The 19,908-nt window shown below is 45.4% G+C and overlaps 1 protein-coding gene across 3 annotated transcripts in view; it reads left to right on the top strand.

Annotated features, from left to right (window-relative positions):
* Positions 1–19,908, top strand: part of NDUFS1 (NADH:ubiquinone oxidoreductase core subunit S1) — a 1,009,292-nt gene that overhangs the window by 182,698 nt on the left and 806,686 nt on the right. For all 3 annotated transcript variants that reach the window (XM_069615565.1, XM_069615566.1, XM_069615564.1), the window contains exon 6: positions 18,842–18,923. In XM_069615565.1, coding sequence (XP_069471666.1) covers positions 18,842–18,923 — 82 coding nt within the window. The remainder of the gene's footprint in view (positions 1–18,841; positions 18,924–19,908) is intronic.

Genomic DNA, 19,908 nt, shown 5'->3' with positions numbered 1-19,908 from the left:
TGTGGATATGGCGCACAGTATGTCCCAGAGTGCTGTGCTATCTATCACGTGGTGCAATCGTCTCGAGTTCCAGGGCATGCTCTGTTCTGGTATGTAACCCGTTTGGTCAGGCAACACCAAATCATGTATTACCTTTTTCATTCGCTTTACAAGTATGGATGCAAGTATCTTACTGTCTTGATTGAGCATTGCCAGGGACCTATAAGAGCTACACTCCTCAGGAGGCTTGTGAATTTAAGAAGTGGTATAATGATGGCTTCCCTCAAGCTCAGCGGGAGAACCCCTGCCTCATAGGAATCATTAAAGGTGCAAAGAAAATGAGGGTCCAATTCTTGGGCGTATTCCTTTATAGAATTCACTAGGGAGCCTGTCTGATCCCGGTGTCTTTCCCATGGGCAGGGTTGCAATTGTACTTACAATGTCTTCTAGGGAGGTAGGTGCGTCTAAGCTATCTCGCGCCTGCTGACTCTTATCCGGCACATCCACTGTACATGCCCTTGGTGTCCGGGATCTTTCCTGATAAAGGTTTTGGTAGAATTCCAAAAACGCATCATTGACCCCCTTCTGGGTATGGCATAGGTTTCTTTGTTTCAAGTGTATGGGCCCCTGTTAAGCCACTTTTTTTATGCCGCCATGCCAGCAGATGGCCTGGCTTGTCTCCCTCTGTTGCCTCTCAGTATATTTTGCAAAACTATGTTTACCCAACCTGTCCCAAAATTCCATGCATTTTTGTTTTAGCGCAAAGACCCTTGCATGCTTGTCTGATAGCTACTCTTGGGATTGTTCTAATTGTCTCAAGATTTCTTCAGCGGAGGGCAATTCCCATGCTTATGCTTGCTTGGACCCCAATTGACCCTGCTATGGCCTTCTCCCTAATCACCACCTTCAGCGCCTCCCAAAAGGTCCCTGCACTAGGGACGCTTCCTTTGTTGTGCAAAACCTAATCAGTGATCCCATCTTTGATGCAACCTTGGAATGGGGGGCGGGGGAGGATCTTGCAGTGACTTCTGAGCTGCCACATGGGGATCGGGGCAGCATGATCTGACAACACTCTACCTTTTGTACTGTGCATTCGTGGTTAGGTGAGGTAGTTTGCATCCTATAAAAAAGTTATCCATTCTCGTGTGCACTTCGTGTTGGGTGCTGAATAGTATGAGTAGTGCCTAGTGTCCATATGTAGAGCTCTCCAGGCATCCACCAGGGCGAAGGAATCGAGGAGCGTCTGCAGGGTCTTGGCAGACTGAGCCGGTCTAGTATATTTCGTGTCTGATCTGTCTAACAGAGAAGTCTCCTCTCTCCATATTATGTGTTTGGAAAAAAGTAGCTGCCCTGTGGATGGGGCATACATATTGACCAGACATGTATCTACCTGTTCAAGGAGTCGCTGTACCCTCATCATCCGTTTTGATGTGGGTGACCTTAAAGGGTACTGAGGGTGCAATTTATATTAAGACTCTGTGTGCGTACGCAGAGTATGTAGAACCCAGGACCCGCCCCCCATTTCCTTACTAGCAATGTTTGCTTCTTAGCCGTAAGGTGCATTTCTTGCAGCATGGCTATGGCCACTTTGCATTTCCTAAGGTACAAATAGACCATGTTCCTTTTCACACAGGCAGTCGGACCCCTCATGTTCCATGTGAAGACATTCACAGATCAGCCATCAGCTTTCCTCCCCCACTACCGGGTAATCCGCCCTCCCCCTTGACATCCATCTCTACTTTCTTCTGATGAGGAATCCGACCAAAGGTAATACACTGCCAATCGCTATTTACATGCGTGCAGGTGCCCCTTCCCCAAAGAAAACCTCCCAACATCCCCAACAATAACCAAGTGCCCAGGCGTGTTCACTTCAAGCCGTCCTGCTTGAGGTTGGTGCACAGTGCATAGGCACAGAATCAGGTGACCCTAGGAGTAGAGAAAACTTGGGGTGGGGGAGGGGTAGGTGCAGGGGGGGTGTTGGCGGCAGCAGCCGCAAGTACGATCTTCCTCGTCGTGGTGTACGTTTTCGCAGCCCCACCATGTACAAAGAAAAAGACAGCAAGCTGAAGGAGTTGGTTCCAGGGAGAATCATCCCAATCCTAGCGAGAGGTCCTTCGCCCTAGGGTGACCGCCCAGCAGCATTGTCACTGGAGCACAGCTTCTCATCACAATCCCGTCCAGGTCCCCTAAGGGCTCCTGGTTGCGTAGAGCTTCCTTTACGTCTCATCAATATAGTCTCCCTCTTTACCGCCAGGGCATATCTTCTCTGTCCATCCATGCCTGGACTTTTCTTGGTCCTGTGCCAAGTATGGCCTCTGCACATGTATCCGTTACTGTGGCACTAAGGGTTAGCCCAGTGTTGTTGCCTATGTTACCATAGGCAGACAAGGAATGCTGTGTTTGTGCGTGATCTGGACGGGGGACCCATAGGCTGCCCCCCCATGCTCACCACGCGGCCCGGCTCTTATGTGCTCCACTGGTTTTCTCGGCCTGGGGACTCCCCATAGCCTGGAGATCCCCAGGGCTGCTTCCCACGTTGATCCCCATGGCTCCGGTCCCCTTGTCTAAGGCACACTTCCTGTCTTATGTGCGTGCGGATGCTAGGTCCCAGTCCAAGCGATGTAATTTCACCCTGTGGCCTGGGTCTTTGGAGTATTCCGGAGCGCACTCAGAGTACTACCGTTTCACCCAGTGGCCCAGGTCCTTCTTTACAGGGCACCCATCCGGTCCTCTACACGGGAGTATACCGGAGTGCCGTCGCGGCTGCGGGACCCCCCCCCCCCCCGGTAACAGGTTTGTAAGCGCGTGTCACTTCTGCCCGGTCCAGGCCAGCTTGTGTATGGCCCGCTCTCCAAACTCCCTCTGGGGGGGTCGGGGGGAGCCGGGGCCCCTAGCATGCAGTGCACACTTTCCTGGCTTACGGTGTGGAATCTCCAGTGCCGGCGGTCCAGCCGCAATCCACACCTCATGTCTCCTTCAGGTCAGGCACTCCGTCAGACAGGTGACAGGTACCGTGTGGTAGTCTCTGCTGCTCCTCCCGGCAACCGCTCTTCCTCCGATCTGTCAAAGCTCCTCAGATGCGTCCTGGGCACCACCTGGCCTCTGAGTCCTTATCCCGCATCTGCCTCACTGCTTCCTTGTGGCCGCCATATTGAACAAAGGTCACCGTCTGCAGTCCTGCCCTGTCGCTCCTTGGAGCCCTCTTTCGCTCACAGTGCAGCCCAACAGCTCGCAGCAGGGCACTCCTGTGGCGTTCCACCACATCGTCACCAACTTCCAACGCAGTTCGTACAATAGCGCCTGCTATACGAAAGGATCTTTCAGGATCTGGCAGGAGCAGTCCGTGAATGTGACCTATTCCAGATGGTCTCAAATATACCTTCATCCGCCTCTCTGGACATTGAGTAGTGCTTTGCTTTTGGTAAAATAGCTCCTGGTTTTAATTTAATCTTGACTGTACCTATCCCTTTCAATAGCCTCACATCATATGGGTTTTTAGTCCATAAAATATCTTGCACACCATTCTTTGCTGTATTTCTATATTCTTCACTTAAATCCGATAAGTAATACTTATTAAAAACACCAGTTAATTGTCAGAGTAGTCATCTCTAAACAGTTCTTTATCTGTTAAATCTGTCATCCTGTCTCCCTCACTGAGGGCTATCACTGTTCTCCATCCCCTTCCTTCATCATCTGTTCCATGCAGCATCACCCTTTTCTGACCACTTCTGCATCCAGTTCTAAGGGAATGATCTGCCGTTCCTCATCACCCATAGGAGTTTATGGTCTGAACAAAAATTCATCAGGTATTCTCAATATTTTACCTTCCAACCTTGGTAACCAAGTTAATAGAATGGACACTCAATACAGAAATATGTCTGGATCCAAAGGTACTCCTCTTAATGCCTTCTGGCCTATAAAGGCTAACTCTTCCACATTCATGTAGTGTATCCCTGGAGTAGAGCACACTATCCCTTAGTCAGTAAAAGATATCATGTTAAGTTTTGTCATTAAGTCACGTCCCAATATAGTAACTGGCTTCTACCTAGAGTATAATAATGGCATTGACATGTCATGTTTTCCTGTAGAGATTGGTAATTCGTCTGTAAAGGGAACTAAATTGGTCACCCCAGAGAACCACTGAGTGTTCATGGAAGTACCTGACATTGCATATTTGTCCTCGCAGACACAGGAAAGAGTGGCTCCAGTTTCTACTAAAAATGAATATTTCTTGCCTCCCTTTGTCACCTTGACCATTGGTTCCTCTTGTGGGGGGGGCAGGGAGGGGTGGTGGTCTGGTGTCACTGATGGTACTGAACACATCAAGTCACTCTGTGGGCTGTTCTCTTGTGATATAAATTCACTCTTCCCGTACCTGTGAAATAATTTCCTCCCATCAGTCACACTTCCCATTTTGGGTGCGGGTGCCTGTGTGTTCCTGGGGGTAGGGGGGTGCGGTCATGGACTATTGCGGTAACATAGCCTGCTGTACCTATTTCTGCTCCGGTTATTCTGCTGCCTTGGCTGCGTCTCCTGTGTCATCCCTCATTCATTACCTATCAATACCGCTCCCTCAATGGCTATTTTAGACAACTTCTTCTGAACTAACTTTGCTTCCTCCTGCTTTCTGTTCTCGGCTTTCTTCTTATTTTTCTCCTGCGTTAATCGTCAGTGATGCACGTTTGTCAATTGTATCGCTGGCCATGGCTTTGCTTCCATTCCCACCTGTTTTTTCAATTGCTGTTGCACTGGCTTGGCCAGGCCCTGACACAAAAAGTGTTAAAATAATGCTACCATTTTATCCCACGATTCACGCGTCTCCTACCTCCATTTGTCCTGAATATCTTGAATATAAACAATAGGATCTTCATCCTCTCTGATCTTCCTAGTCATAATCGCACTTATGTTTGATGTATCAGGATATTGCACTCTGAGCGCTCGCCAGAAGTCTGCTCTGCAATTATTAAATGGTGCTCCATCGTGTCGTGTTTTGCGCAGTCACACGCATAGCCTGCTCGCTTCCAAATGACGTCCGCTCTCTCCCCTAGAATAGCATCTAGCAACCCTTTTGTGTCACCTATAGCTAACGCCATTCCTGATGTCATCCTCACTAATTCATGAATCCGTTTCTCTGCACCGGAAGTTAAACTCTGCAGTTTACACCTTAAATTATCCTTATTGTAATGTTTTTTTTATAACACTCTTAATACCCAGAGGTTTCTAAGCATGGACCCGGGGATCGAAACCATGTTGCTCTGCGTCGTCTTGCTTCCAAGACTAATGCATTGTCCCTGAGCTATCCTCCAGCGTTCTTCATCTGCGGCCATGGTATATATTGTGTTTGTCCTCCTTCTCCAATAATGGAAATTGGGACTACCCTGATTCAAACATATTTACCTACACTCCTTGTCTTTAAAGCTTAACTAACCTCGCCCATTTGCTTCCTTCCTGTTATCGGTCTCAACTTGCTTACATATGGCAGGGTTATATCCCCTGTACTACACAATCGTTCTGGTGGTCGCTCAGTATGTGGTGTTGGTTCTGGTGTCCTCTCTTTAGGGTTCTCGAAGTCTGACCATGTTACCCCTTTGTCTACACTCCATTCTTTTGAAAACCTGCATGCGCCCTCTCATTCTCTTCCCTTTCTTCATCTGACATCATTATGCCCCAGCTTGTGTGACTATTGTCTCCTTCCGCGTTATCCAGATCGAATCTGTTTAAAGATAATGTTTCATACTCTTCTTTTATAGCGTTCTCTGATTTACCTTTAGTTCTCTTTAATAGGTGTAGTCAAGATCTGGTGCAGTACCATTTGGGTGCACTACAACAACCTTGGCCTCCTGGCAATAGGAACCCAACCTTTGGTATAAGTCTGTACTACACAGGTTGGTAGTCTGGCTGAGCAGCCAGGCTTATCTCAAGAGGGGTCAATGTGAGCAGTAGGGTGGTTACACAGAGATTCACGGCGACAAGTATCTAAATAAACTCTTACACTCAAGGTTTCTTGATTAAACAATTATTAATTTAAGTCAGTTTGAATAAGCCTTCTTCAGAAGGGGCAATATAATAGTAACACAAATACACTCCAAAATACACTTAGTTTCTCTAAATCAGCAAGTACCCATTTGGGATGGCACACAGACACTTCCTACATCCTCAGGTGACTTAAATAGCTAAGACAATGTGGACATTAATATATCACTGGTACATTTAGACCAATATTGAGATTGGTGTAAAAGAAAAGGGTTATTAGAATAAAACAAGAGATCGCACAATTATTCTGAAGCAGGTAAGTACTTTTTGAACCCCCCCAATGCAAAGTAAGTTAACCCTTTCCTGGAAAGAAGGTAAAACACACAATTGGATGGAAGAAGAGTAATTCAGGGAGCCAGGCCAGCTAATGTCAATTGGGCAAAAGTCTAGGTGAGCTGAAGCACTTCTTGGAAGTAAGGAAGTACAATGCTTTAGAAGTCTTTGTAGAAAAGTAGAATCAATGTAGGGCCACAAGCTGTTTAGGCTTGTGAGGGGTAGAAGATGCAAGCAACTCTACATAAGCAACCTAGACAAGTCTCAACTTGGAACAAGTAAGGCCCCTTAGGTTTACAGTACCTTTGGTTAGAAGAAATAGTTCTAAAAAGCCTTGTCTTTTTATGCAGGTGTCTCCCATTTGTTCCAGCCTAGCTGTCAATCGCACAGCAGGGTGGCTGTCCTTGTCGGACAGCCAGCCGGCCAATCACCTTTGGGTGCATTCCTGTAACCAAGGGGATTAAGCACAGGGAATTTCGGGCACCTTCCTCACTTCCTGCCCCTGCCAGACACTCTGGAGCCAGAGGCAGGCTTCACTCGTGAATACCCCCAAAGACAAAACGTACAAACAAAGGGACCAAACCTGCTTTTGCGCGCAGAGTAAATCTCCAGAAGAACCTTTCCAGCAAGAAATGGCGAAAAAAGAACTGGAGCCATTTTGGCAAAATGGGCACCCATGGGTGCTGTACCGCAGCTACGAACGCAGCCCGCGGTAACGCACAACAGTAGTTAAAAGTAAACCACTGCCACCAGCCATTAATTGTAGAAAGGGTAACATAAAAATGTTACATGCGAAACTAGACATTTATTGTAGACTAGACATCTATTGTAAAATAGTGTGTGCTGGGTCTAAAAAGTTACATATGCAAGTAATGTCACTTTCACTGTATTGCTCTTGGAAACAGTAGTTTATCCAAGAGAAAGTATTTAAACCTTGGTGAAGTCTGAAAGACTGCACCAAAGGTGCTGTGTGCCACAGTGTAAAAGGACGATGCCTATTGAGTTTGTCAGACTCCAAAACCAAAAGAGACAGAGTTCAAATCACTGAATAATACATGAGAGAGTGGGGAAAAAGGACTCCCTTTCTCCAGGTTAAAATAAGTCCTAAAGTCCAGCAAAAGAGCTGGGGGTCTCTAAGGTTGAGAGGAATTAGCAAATTTCTGAGAATTCTCCCTAAGGATAGAGAACCTTCTGTATACTCTTGTGTTTCATATCGCCCTCTATCCCTCATTTGCCTATATCGTTTCCAAAGCCTCTGCTCTGTCTTCGGCATCTTGCCTACTGGCCCATGCTGATCGCAGCATTCCTTGCAGCTCCCTATGGGGCTGTTGTGACCCTCGCTCTACCTCCAGTCGTTCCTGTGCCTCAATCGGCACTATGCTCCTATGGCATAACTATTCTATTTCATAGTCTTTTTAATCCCTTACCCATTTCTTCATCTCCCTCAATTCATCTTCCTCCTGCCTTTGTTGCAACCTACGTATTTTCTTTGGGCTTCTATCTCTTCTCGTTTCTTCTATTCTAGCCTCTCCTTTTCTTTCCTTGCCTCATATCCCCTCTGTTCTTCCCTTCGCTTGCACTCTTTAACCCTCGATTCCTTGTATCCCCTTTGTTATTCTGTCTTTCTTTTCCCACTCTTCTCTCCCCTCTTTCTCGAACCCATCAATGCCCTTATCGTCTAGCTTAAGCAATATTTATCCTCCCATCCTTTCATTCTGTACTATTGTTATTTCCTTAGCTTTGTCTTTTCTTTCTGCTTCCCTGCTTCTTCCTCTATCTCTATTCGTCTATCTTGTCTGTCTTTCCTCTCATCACGCTGTTTACTTTTATCGTGTGTTGCTATATCCTTGCGTTATCTGCTCCTACTCCATTTCACATTCTGCTCACTACTATAAGCGGGGGCGCATATGTTGGATTAACATACCCCGCTGCTGCATTTAATTCCTTCAAAGGGTAAAATCCTTTCTCCTCTGTGTCTGCACTCTTCTCTTCAGGAGGGTAAAGGGGTGCCGAATGAGCTTTCTCCTACCCTTTTTGCTAATGGAGCATCGACTCCCTATAAGCTTTATCATCTTTCTCGCTGTTATATCTTCCAAAGTTCTAAAACGGCCATGCATATGTCGTCTTATTGTGGCCACGGCTTGAGTGTCTTATTGTTCGTGCCTCTAACTTTTTTCCTTATTTTCGCTGTGCATCTAGGTAGTGTCCTACATCAATGTAAAAGAGGTGTATCCCCCACGATGACGGTTCGGTTTTGATCAATGATACTTACCTGTTTTATTCAATTCTTTATTTTATCAAATGTACCACGCCGATCAATTAGCGCAGGCACCATCAATCATGGTTTATTATCTTAATCAAAATATATTTTAGCTGCTCACTTTATTTGAAAAATGTTTGCGGTGATATTTTATTTATTCCTTCGTTTACACTTTCTACTAATCTTTTTTTATAGGGTTCTTGTGATATTAGTATGTTAAGAGTCTCTTCTTTACTTATATATTTTTCTTCGATTTCTCCCTTCCTGATTGACGTCAATCTCCTGGTCAAAATGTTCACCAATCTCTTACATTTTTTACTATCGTTTTATATTCATCATTCTAGACACAACAAAAGATGTATTTTAACAGTTTTATAACCCCACATATGTGCACTATAAAATTGTTCTTTACTGCATGCGCCTTACTTTACTATCTTAGTAAATGTATCCCGTCTCTGTTTAACTCCTTTCCAGAGAGTGACACGTACTCTTGCGGACCTTGCCTCAGGAATCTTAAAATAACTTGCCGCGTACCATTCTGCCCTCTTGGGCTCAGGAATCAAGATATCTTTTTTCCCTTTATAATCTTCCCAAAAAATCCTGTTATTTTTAACACTTATTTATTTACAACACAATCCCTCCCCCTATTTTTGCCATGCTCCTTGTTCTACTTGCACCCGTGACTCAGCTCTAGTTCTCCGGCATCGACTCTTCCCATAAACCGACCAGTTCGCCTTCTATCCACGGGGCACCTGCAGCAACCAGACACGAAATTCATCAAAGAAGGATCTGTCGACCAAATCTTCTTCACACATGACTCTGCACCACTCACCAGCAGGAAGCTTTTGGCTAATGGCGGGAGCAGCCGTGCGTCCGCGGGGGCCTGGATGTGGCCTGGGTGGGCTAGACCGTAACCATCTGCACTGCCTGGACCGTAACCATATGCACCACTATCAAATTTTGCTGTAGCACCCTGAAGCGTATTTTGTGCTCAATGGAATTACAATAATGGTCACAACCAAATAACCGGACAGACTCCAGGAATATGGCAAATTACTACTTTATTCTCAGTGTAATAAAGTAGGGAGAGCTGACAAACTTTGGACTGATGTATGCACGCACGCCTAAGTTTGCTTGCGTGGAGGTCTTAAACCCCAATGTACATCATCTATGATGTCGTACTACGCAGCAAAATACAAAGCCTATCGAGGGTAGGGATGCATAAATGCATACAGAGCAGATTATAGTGGACAAAACATCAGTGGATTGACTCTTGCACCGTTGTGTGTTAGGTTGTGCCCTAAGCCCACTGATTGGTTGGCATACTATCCCAATCTTGCATTTTCAGCTCCTCAGCAGAATGTACATTAAACGAAGCTTGGGTGTTTGAATCCCATTAGACTACTCCCCATTTTCCCAATTAGTCCATCTCTCATCGGCAGGCCACAAGCCAAAGTCTCTCACTTGTACTTTGGCCTTGTTGCTGCTCACTGTCCTGAAACATTCAAGGGAGTGTGAGCACACCACTATCTTCGCTTAAGGCTCTAAGGAATAGTCTGTTTTTTGTGCGAGTGGACCACAAATGTGTCAATTTCAGCCTTCCATTTACTGCTATTTGATTTAATTATGCAGGTTGCTGTTGCTCCTTCTGGCCTCCCTTTCTCATATGAACTTTGTATGCTTTTAATTGACCAGTAGTTTGGCTCTCACAAATGTTTTCATTGTCTCATCTTCCTTCATCTAAAAAAAAGTTTTGCATTCAGAGCTTATCCACGTACTCACTTTGTGTTCTATGCTTATCCTTTAAATATAGGATCTTTTTTCCTGGACCAACCTTTACTCCTCGTCGGGTATGCTCACTGGGTTGTCTTTCCACATCTCCTGATTCTTATAGCCTCGGTCTGGTTCTGAGGTAGCTTGGTTACATTCAACGTAAACAGTCGTCCATGTTCCTGATATGGCCATCCTTGCCACATTATATATTCCTCTAGAGCAAGCTTCTAGATGTTGTCTTTCTACCTGCGTTACTGTGTATTTACAGTTATTGGTCAGTCAGTTGCTTCATCTTCTTTTAGATCCATGATCACTTTTTGCTTCAGGTTCATGTTACTCTTAGTGCTTCAGTTACTTCATTACTTACAATTTTCATATAGTTCCTTCCATATAGTTTCAGCATAGGTTAATATATCTTCTTCATGACATCACTTTGTCCTTGTCAGATTTCATTTAACGTGCATCCACGATATTCACTGATGCATTCTGACATCTTGGCAAACGACATACTTCCATGTTACTTTCTTCCATGCGATATCCTTCCACACATTCAGTACGAGGGTACATTCTGTATGACTGTGTGCATAACGTCTCTCATACACTCAATGAGGTATCGGAAACGATACAGGGGGTCCCTTCTATAGCACTTCTGACTGTTGCAATATGACAGTGGCGAGGGACGGGGACTGGCAGGATAGCGCGCACCTGCTCCTCTACAAACCTCTTGGGTTCAGCCTGAACTACCCAAAGGTATGGTAGAGTGCTGAGCAGCCAGGCTCAGTCTAGGGAGGGCTGTAGTTGGGTACAAAGACCTGAGAGCATACCTGGGTCCAAGGAAACGCACACCGAAGAGGTATATATAAATAGACCTTTATTATATACTCCAAGGCACACTGTTCTAACTCTTAAGTTCAGGTAAGTACTATAACTCAAACATATATACAGTATAGGATCACTTGCAATACTCTTTCAATGGTAAACCACAGATGCACTTAGGTAATCACATTAGAGGAGCGTTTATCGTAGCAAATCATATAGTAAACCAACCGGAAACATATATGCAAACTTTCCAAACTCGTACAAAACTTCAACTCAATCCTGTCTTAATAGTCCAACCCTATCCTGTATGAGTATCTCGTAGTTCAAATGAGACCACTGGGCCACCAGTGGCAGGGTGTTGGCAAGAAAAAGGTTGGAAGAGGCAACATATGGGGTTCAGTGCACTAGGGTCCGGATGGATCACCTAGAGTTGCAGGTAAGTAAGTCAGTGGTTACAAATAGGCTCAGGATGACCCCATGAAGGGGTGCCCTGAGGACCAGGGAGTGTAAAGGGTTAACGGCCCCCCCCACCGCCCTCCTACCTTCCCCAATGTCACTCTGTGACCCGAGGGCTAGTGAGATAAAGGCTATCTGCAGCCCCCAGGGGCTCAGGATGTCACCAGCAGACCCCAGGTAGATTGTACCACGGGTGGACAGTACCTTGCAATGATGAAGTGGTTGCTGTAGGACAGTTCCATCTGTGAGGCAACAGCAGACCCGGTCTCCTGTTCTTGGGCCCCAGTGATGGGTAGAAGGTAACTTTGGTGGATGTGGCAACAGCACGCGTGCAGAGGAACGTCCAGCTGCGGATTTTCAAGGTGCTGGCTTGTTGGTGCCTTCTGCAGGCTCGGTGGACATTTGGTTGTTGCAGTGGTCCACTCTGCTCAGTGTCTCAGTCCTCTCCTCTGTTGATGGGACTCACTGGAGCTGGTTCAAATTGTTGCAGGCTTAGGACGCCTGCAAAGTTTCAGGTGAAACCGGGCTTCTGAAGACGTTCCACAGATATGCAGCACAGAATTGCAGATATTGGAGGTTTGCAGGCCCTGGGGGTTGCAGTTCTTCTGGGGAGGGTGCAAATTGTAGCTTGTCTAAAGGCCGATTAGGCCCACCTGCCTATGGGAGGAAGTAGTCTTCTTCAGATCTTCCCTGTCAATTGGAGTGACGATGTCTTGACAGCAGCTGTGACTCCAGTGGCTCTGGCGGTCATTGGAAGTGCTGGCGACGTCCTTCTTTGTCCTCTTTGGCATCTTGCCAAACCAGGGGAGAAATTGGGATACTTTATGATGTTTGTTAACAGGGAAGGAAGTGTTGTGAGCCCCATCTTAAGCCCCTTCTATGATGTCAAATGCAGAATGCTAACTGCATGACCTACTGAGTTGGCGTCTAAAAGGCTTGGGAGCTCATTTGCCACCTTGATTTACCAGAGCTCCATTTTAATACTCACTCAATTTTCATAGTTGAGAGGCTAAGAATTGCAGGAGGTTTGGGCAATGTATGGAGGCTGGCAAATTTGCACTAGCCATTGGATAGTGATGATTGAAGCTTGGAGAGTAAGAAATGGTGTGCTGTGTGTTTAGAATTGGGATGTCGAGTGACTTAAGACTATCTAGTAGCTTGTAACCTTGACCTTTTTACCCGTGGTATTCCCTTGCTATCTACATTGGCCGACAGGGTTGCCCAAGCAAGTCGGTTTCATCCCTTTCCATACAAAATCGAGTAAATTTGTCTTTACTGGAGGAAGAGGGAGAAGAGCCTGGACAGGACATTTATTTTTAAAATGTCTCCCGACCCACGAGACTGCCAATCTCCATCTTCCCAGTTCTCCTCCGTTTTGTCTGTGATGTAGTTGAGCAAATATCAGCTAATTTCTTCAGAACAATTTTTAAACATATCAACTCAGACTTGGCCTGATTAATGTTAAAGCCAGTGACTCTAGAATAGTTTGCTAATTCTAAATTAAGGTCTGGGATGGAGATAATGAGTCTAGCACATTGTGTTTATTTTGGAAATGTTCCTCCAAATATAATGGCTCGTATGTGTAACTAAAACTGCCTGCCTCCAAAGCCTCCGCCTGGGGTATTTTTCTCCCCCATAACGCCAATCACAGACCTACTTTCAAATACTTTTTATTTATTAGGTATTTATAATGCATCTATACACAACCTGTTTTGAGGCGCAACAGGACAAGAGTGTGGGGGAACAGGGAGGACAAAACAAAAACAATCCTTCTAGGCCTTGCCTTTCTGCACCCAAAGCGAACAGATTGCTTGGGCCTGGCTAAAGCATGTTATCTTGGCTATTTGGTGGGTGACCCTGTAGATGGTGAAGTTTGCGGGCCGGTTACGTATTCATCCTGATCAGTATTAATTAATTGTGGAAGCACTTTTCCAAAGACATGAAGTACACATTTTTATATAAATCTTAATGCCTGTATTTAATAACGCATTTGGGTTGCAAGATTTGCACATCCCTGGATCCTTAACCGCTTTGGGAAACTGTATAATTGTGGCCTCTCCGACCACCTCAGATATTTGAAAAAGATAAAACTGTAAGCAGGGTTGCCATTCTCCAAGCAAAGGTTTTACAAAACGGCGTTGAGGCTGCTCTTCTAGCTTTGTTCATCTTTAATTCAATAGAGAGAACCTCCTCTTTGGTTATCTGGAAGTCTAGTTCACTTGCCGCTGTTCAGGAGAGGTTCTTGGTAGATCAAAACTAATATTCACAGGCGAGTGGTACAAATAAAATTCCGAAGTCCTCCAACCCCACACCCCTTTTATTTTTGGAAATTTCTTAAAATGCCTCCTCCTTTGTTCTCTAATTGAAGGTACAAAGATTTTTCAGCTCATTTTATTAATTGGCTAAATGCCTGTCTGGCTTCTCTCCCTTCTCATAATATATACTTTCCAAGTTACTCATTCTTCTAACAGCCCTATTGATTTGAAGCATAGGCAATTGGTGACACACCTCTTACTCTCTGCCTACAGAGAATCTAGCACCCTATAATGTGCTGCTAATGTCTTCAATTCAGCCTCCACTTACATATTGTAGCTAGTCTTGCGACTGCTGCAATCGGGCACTCTTACAGGAGCTTCAAAAGCATCCCACAAGGAAGTATGAGCGGTTTAGTGGGAAGTATTCAGCACAAATTTAGTATGTGTGCATTTCCTCCATTACAGCGCTCTCCTTCATTGCATGTTCAGATATGGAGCACGGCCTATATTTAACTCTTGCACTCAGGTTACAGGACAATGTTATAGGACAGTGATTGTTGATGGAGGATGGTCTAATACACATCCCCAGGTCTGTACTACTCAAGGTTCTGGTAGTATGGTAGGGCAGAAAGGCTTATTTTAGGAAGGAGGTGTGAGCTGTAGACGAGTACATTGAACTCAGTAGATACATATGCTCAAAGAAACTCTTAAACACTTGTAGTTATAGTGAAATAGTTTACATTTTTTTTATACACGAGGTTATAGTTGAATCTCAGGTAAGTAAGTACTATTTAGAACTAAGTAACACAATATCAAATCAATACTTCGTGATTAAACATACATTAAGAATTATAAATGTAATTGATCACAGTTCAAAGTTGAGTAAAATCACTTGTTATAGCAACTCAGTAAATGTTCTGTTATAGGACTAAAAAGGTTAAACAACACCAACAGTGTAAGGTCAGTACTTTTAAAGACTTGTATTACTTTTCATAGGCTTTAAAGCTTTAGCAGTCCATCCCTATCTAGGCATGAGTTCTCCAAAGTCAGATTGGGGGGTAAAGCAGGTAAGGCACGGATGCAGAGGTAAGGCACAGATGCAGAAAAGGCAAGGTTCCAGAGGATTCTTCAATTACAAGTAAGTAAAGGACTTTTGTTGGTCAAAAATGTTTCAGGGACCTTGGGAAAGGCTCCCTAAGCATTATGCCTCGGCGAGCGATATGGGCGAACACCCGAACACTGGAATCGGCACTCCAGCAGCAAAGGAGTGACAGAATGAATCAAGGTAAGTACTACCACAAGTCTCACAGTACCTGAGTAGTTGTGAAGAAGATTCAGCTGGATTCTTTTGTGGTGCAGAATCCGTGTACCCGGTCTTCTGTTCCTTGGTTGTGGTGATGAAAGGAGGGACACTGGAAGGGATGTCGCAGTAGAAGTCGAGAGAAAGGACTCCCAGCAAAGGATTCTTTGTGCTCCAGCGTCGGTCTGCAGTTTTGGCACCTTTTCACAGGCTCCAAGGAGGAACATTTACCGCCCGGTCAATCCACCTCGATTCTTCGGTCCTGCACTCTGGTGAGGGGACCTTGAGAAGGGGGATCTTGCCTCTGGCGGTCCACCAAAGTTCTGGGAGGATTTGTTCACGGGAAGACAATGCACTACAATATAATCGGAGGTCCCAGGGTATTGGCGGTTTGCATCCCAGGAAGTTCACTGCATCTCGTGGGATGGATCATCTTGCAGGTCGTCATATGACTCCCACCAGCCAAAGGGAAGGAGTGCTCCAATTCAGAGCTTTGTCAATAAAAACTTGGTCAGGACAGCAGTGGTCTCTTCGCAGTTGCTGGGCTGCAGGTGTCTCAGGTATTTGTCTTCGGTTCTTATGTTCCAGTGGTCGACTTGTCTTCTGCCTTAGGATCCTCGCCTTCTATCAGGAATTCACTCACATCCTCTGCAAACTCTCCCTGCAGTTTACAGAACGTCTCCCCCTCTTACCCCTCCCAATTGTGGGAACTGGTTTCTCTCTGGCACACCAGAAGAACCTGTATACTGTCCTCACAGACACACTGGGGCCTCCGTGGGCTTCACAAAGGGTTACTGCCGAAGACCAAACTCCAACAAGGACCTCCCCCCACCCCGAACGGTAGAAGGACCAAGAAAGGACAAGCAAACAAGAAATGGAGATAAAAGAAAGAAGCCACCATTTTGGGTCAATGGTGACTATTCTGTGCATAACATAGCAGTGGAGACAACCTGCGAGTAAACATTGCACAAAAGTCGGTAGGACAAGTATATTGCCACCAGCGTATGCCTGTCACTGTAACAGAACTGTTACAGGAGCAGTGAGAAAGGGGATACTAGGTAACCCTTCAGCACTCGACATAGAGTGGTGGGTGCTGATCTCACAAAAGGAAAAGCGAAGAAGGATTAAAAAGTATCCCCCTGACCTTGAACAGTAGTTTTTAAGGAAAATAAAACAATATAAAAAGTAGAGCCCAAAGTGCTCCCAGCAGCACTGCACAAAAGGTGCTGTGGGCTGCAAAAGAAGCCTTTAAAGATGCCTTTCAAAGTTATCAAGGAAAGCAAGACTTCATAAAACAAAGTGAAGACAGAATGAACAGGGTTCCCATGGCCACAGCAAATAGAATGAATCTCGGAAAAAGCTCCCCTCATTCAGGAGAACAAGAAAAAGGTCCAGAAGTCAAGCAAAAAGGGCTGGGTTTCTCACAGGTAGAGGGGATTTGGCATATAAAATAAAAAATCTCCCTAACGAGCCCACCACCCGCCATTCTTTATTATTAATAACTTTCTTTCCCCTTTCGTGCCCCCTCCTAGCCACTTGTCTTGCTTCACTTTCCACTTCCCCTACTCGTCGTTCCCTGGGCCTCCATTGCTCCCAGCTCAGTCCCCTGTCGTCATCCTCCCCAATCACCCAACTTGTTTTTAGTGGCCCCAACCAGGAAGGGTGAACTCTTGGAAGCCCCGAGCTGGTCTAACTCTGCTTGAATACCCCGGGAGCGGATCCTGCTCTCGGTACCTACTTGGAGCATCCTTGGGTGAGTGGCCTCACCATTCCCCACTCCTTCCCGCCATTCATTCCTTTATTATTTCCTTCCCTGCCGCTCCTGCCCGCAACCCGCACTCTTTCTGCTGCTCCCACCTGCCATTCATTATTATTCTTTGTTCTCTTTCCCCTTTCCTGCCCTGTCCCAGCAAACTTCCATACTTCTTCACTTTCCACCTTTTGACTGCTCTAGTCATTCCCTGGGCCTCCATCCCTCCCCTGTCCTCCTTCTCCCCACCCACACGGCCCATGATTGGTGGCCTCCACCAGGAAATAGCCTTCTTTACTGAGGGCTCCAGGACTGAGGGCTCTAGGGCGGCCATGCCGGACAGATGGCTAAGGGTGGATGCAAATGGCAGCTCCCTTCTGGATAGCTCCCTCCCTGTTTGCTCCTGTTCACCCATTGATGTCCGATGAATCACCCTATAGCTACAGCTAAGGTTAGGTGGCAATGGCAGTGAACCCTGCCATTACTTTGCTCAATTAAAACCCCACGATGTCTACCTTACCAGCATTATATTATAGCACTGTGTGATTACTTGCTTCACCCCCTAGATAGCTCGATAACATTACTGGGTGTTGTCTGTGTGTTGCACTTGATTGGACTTTGCGGGTAGGAGATGTGTTTCACTTAGCCATATTTTGGGGGTAGAAAATGTGTTACACTTCGATGGATTTTGGGCTAAGAAATGTGTTGCACTTAACTAACCATACTAACAACTCAAATTCTGCACACTCGCCCTCAAGCTCTATACTAAATGTAACCCTACCTCTACCGCACCACAAACCGCACAAACTGCACAACATCCAACATGAAACCAAACACAAGCACACACAAAGCACCCATGCACAATCGTACCCCAACAGCACATGACAGCTACCAACCAAAAATGCACCAAAGCAGTGTGACATTTTTTTCCGAAATGAAGCTGCCAGCAGCACATCAAAGCTCTCTTGCTCTTCTCCCTCTCAATCCCAGTAATAAAACACCCCCTGGCCCCCATATCCTCCTTTTTTTGCAGATCCACCACAGAACCAAGAGACCACGCAAGCGTCAGCAGTGCACGGTACAAAACCACATAACATTTATAGCTGCTATCATCCGGCACAGCACAAACTGCCTGGATGAGGAGGGACAAGAGGGGCCGTACATGAAAACACCTTCCTGTGTAGCCTTTTAGGGTACCATGGGATCATATATAAAAGTATTTCCAAGGGGAGGGTTTCCAGAGAACCTCCTCTATTCAAAGCAGTAGCAGAGGCAGCTTTTGGTGCCAGGGGTGGCGGACAATAGGGCGCCGGCAGGAGGCTGTGGGGCACACTGGGCACCAGGGGAGAACCAAGGGTGGGGGGCAACTGCCACTGAGTCAAAGTAACTTCAAAGGCATCAGCAAAAATACAAAAGGGCTTTCGTAGTGAGCAGAAAGGGGAATTTCTGCCCTAGCACTACCAAAATCTGATTTGGCATCAAATGTCATACCATCCTTTGTCATAATTCGGCCACGTAAAGGGTTTTGGGGATGCAATTTTTTATCCAACTTGAGATCAAAGTGGCTATAAAACTTATGGCTCAGGCTTTTCTAATTAATTTGCAAAAAACAATGTTCTTTTTTAACTACTTGCCAAGGTGTTTTTCATTGTGAAGCATAAAGGTATAGACCAACCATCCAGTGTTCCGCTGCTAGCTGTCATCCTGTTAGCGTAACTGTTTAGGGACCCTTGCTGTTTACTTAGTTTCTAAGAATTATATTTTAATCTGGTCATTTTATATAGCATTTTCTACAAGTGGGGCCGGCTGATCTGTTATCAGCGGACCATGAACAATTAAGCGTTTTGATCTGTTCCTAAAAGTTTATTCAGTTGGCTTCTTTTTCCATCTCCCAATTGAATGTGCTCTTTTTCTATAACCATAATGCTTCTTTGTCCCAACAGAGAGGGTGTGATGGAATTCCTACTTGCAAATCACCCATTGGATTGTCCAATTTGTGACCAAGGCGGGGAATGTGATTTGCAGGTACATATGTTTGCATTTTTATTAAACTATTTTATGAAAATATTTGCGGGTATACTGCTTTAACCTCCTATGAACTTAAGAAATCGCACTTATTTGCATATGGTTGTATTCAGGGAAACGCCACTTCCGAGCGCGTTCCTTTTGGTGGCTGAATAACTAGGTGCATGGTGATCATAATGTAAGCATTACCGTAAGATTGTCCATTTTGGGGTATTGAGGGGGAAAGTTGGCGGAGGGATTCTATATGGATGCAGGGTTCTTGGCTGACTTCTATGGGGCATTGTCTGCTTCTTTCTCGGTGGGCTTTGCCTTCAACTGGTGGTAGGGTGGAAAGATAAATGCCATCTTGCCTTCACCTGTAAAAAAAAAAAAATATATATAACTTTGCATAGCTGCTTCACTACTGTTATACAAAGCTGCCTCACTGCTACTGCTCCAGTTCACAAAGGCTATGATGACTTAATATTCTGGCCTAGCTCGTGGCCTACTGTAATATTTTTTATTAGGGTATGCCATCAACTATGTGATGCTACTAATGGAGCCTATGCAAATTTGGTTTCTGTGCTTTGTGTACAGAATCTGGTGTGTATTTCCCCAGTCTTGTTTCTAACCTTTATGTGGTGCATCCAGTTTGACTCCTATGCCCCATTTTATCCATACATTTGGTCTGTTCATCCATGGGTACTGGGCCGAAGCCTTTTGCTCATCAACAATTCACAACTTCCCCTTTTTAAAAGTGTTGTGCCATAGGGCGTGAAAGCGGGGAGTAGTTACTTGTTGACCCAGCCAGTTAGTCCTTTTCTGTGCCTTTGACTGGGCTTGATTCTTATGCATAACGTGCAAGACTGTATATTTCCTTCTGCTTTTTCATTCATTTTCTTCAAATTCCCCTCACCACCTGGCAACATCCATTTCTGTTTTGTCTGGTCTAACCAGCTTTTCTGCTTGTTTTTCTTGTGGCAGGCAGTAGGCAAAGGCAAACTCC

The sequence above is a fragment of the Ambystoma mexicanum genome, chromosome 9 (genome assembly GCF_040938575.1).
Source record: "Ambystoma mexicanum isolate Mex_15411 chromosome 9, UKY_AmexF1_1, whole genome shotgun sequence".
Classification (NCBI taxonomy): Eukaryota; Metazoa; Chordata; class Amphibia; order Caudata; family Ambystomatidae; genus Ambystoma; species Ambystoma mexicanum.
This window is presented reverse-complemented; position numbering and strand designations above follow the sequence as displayed.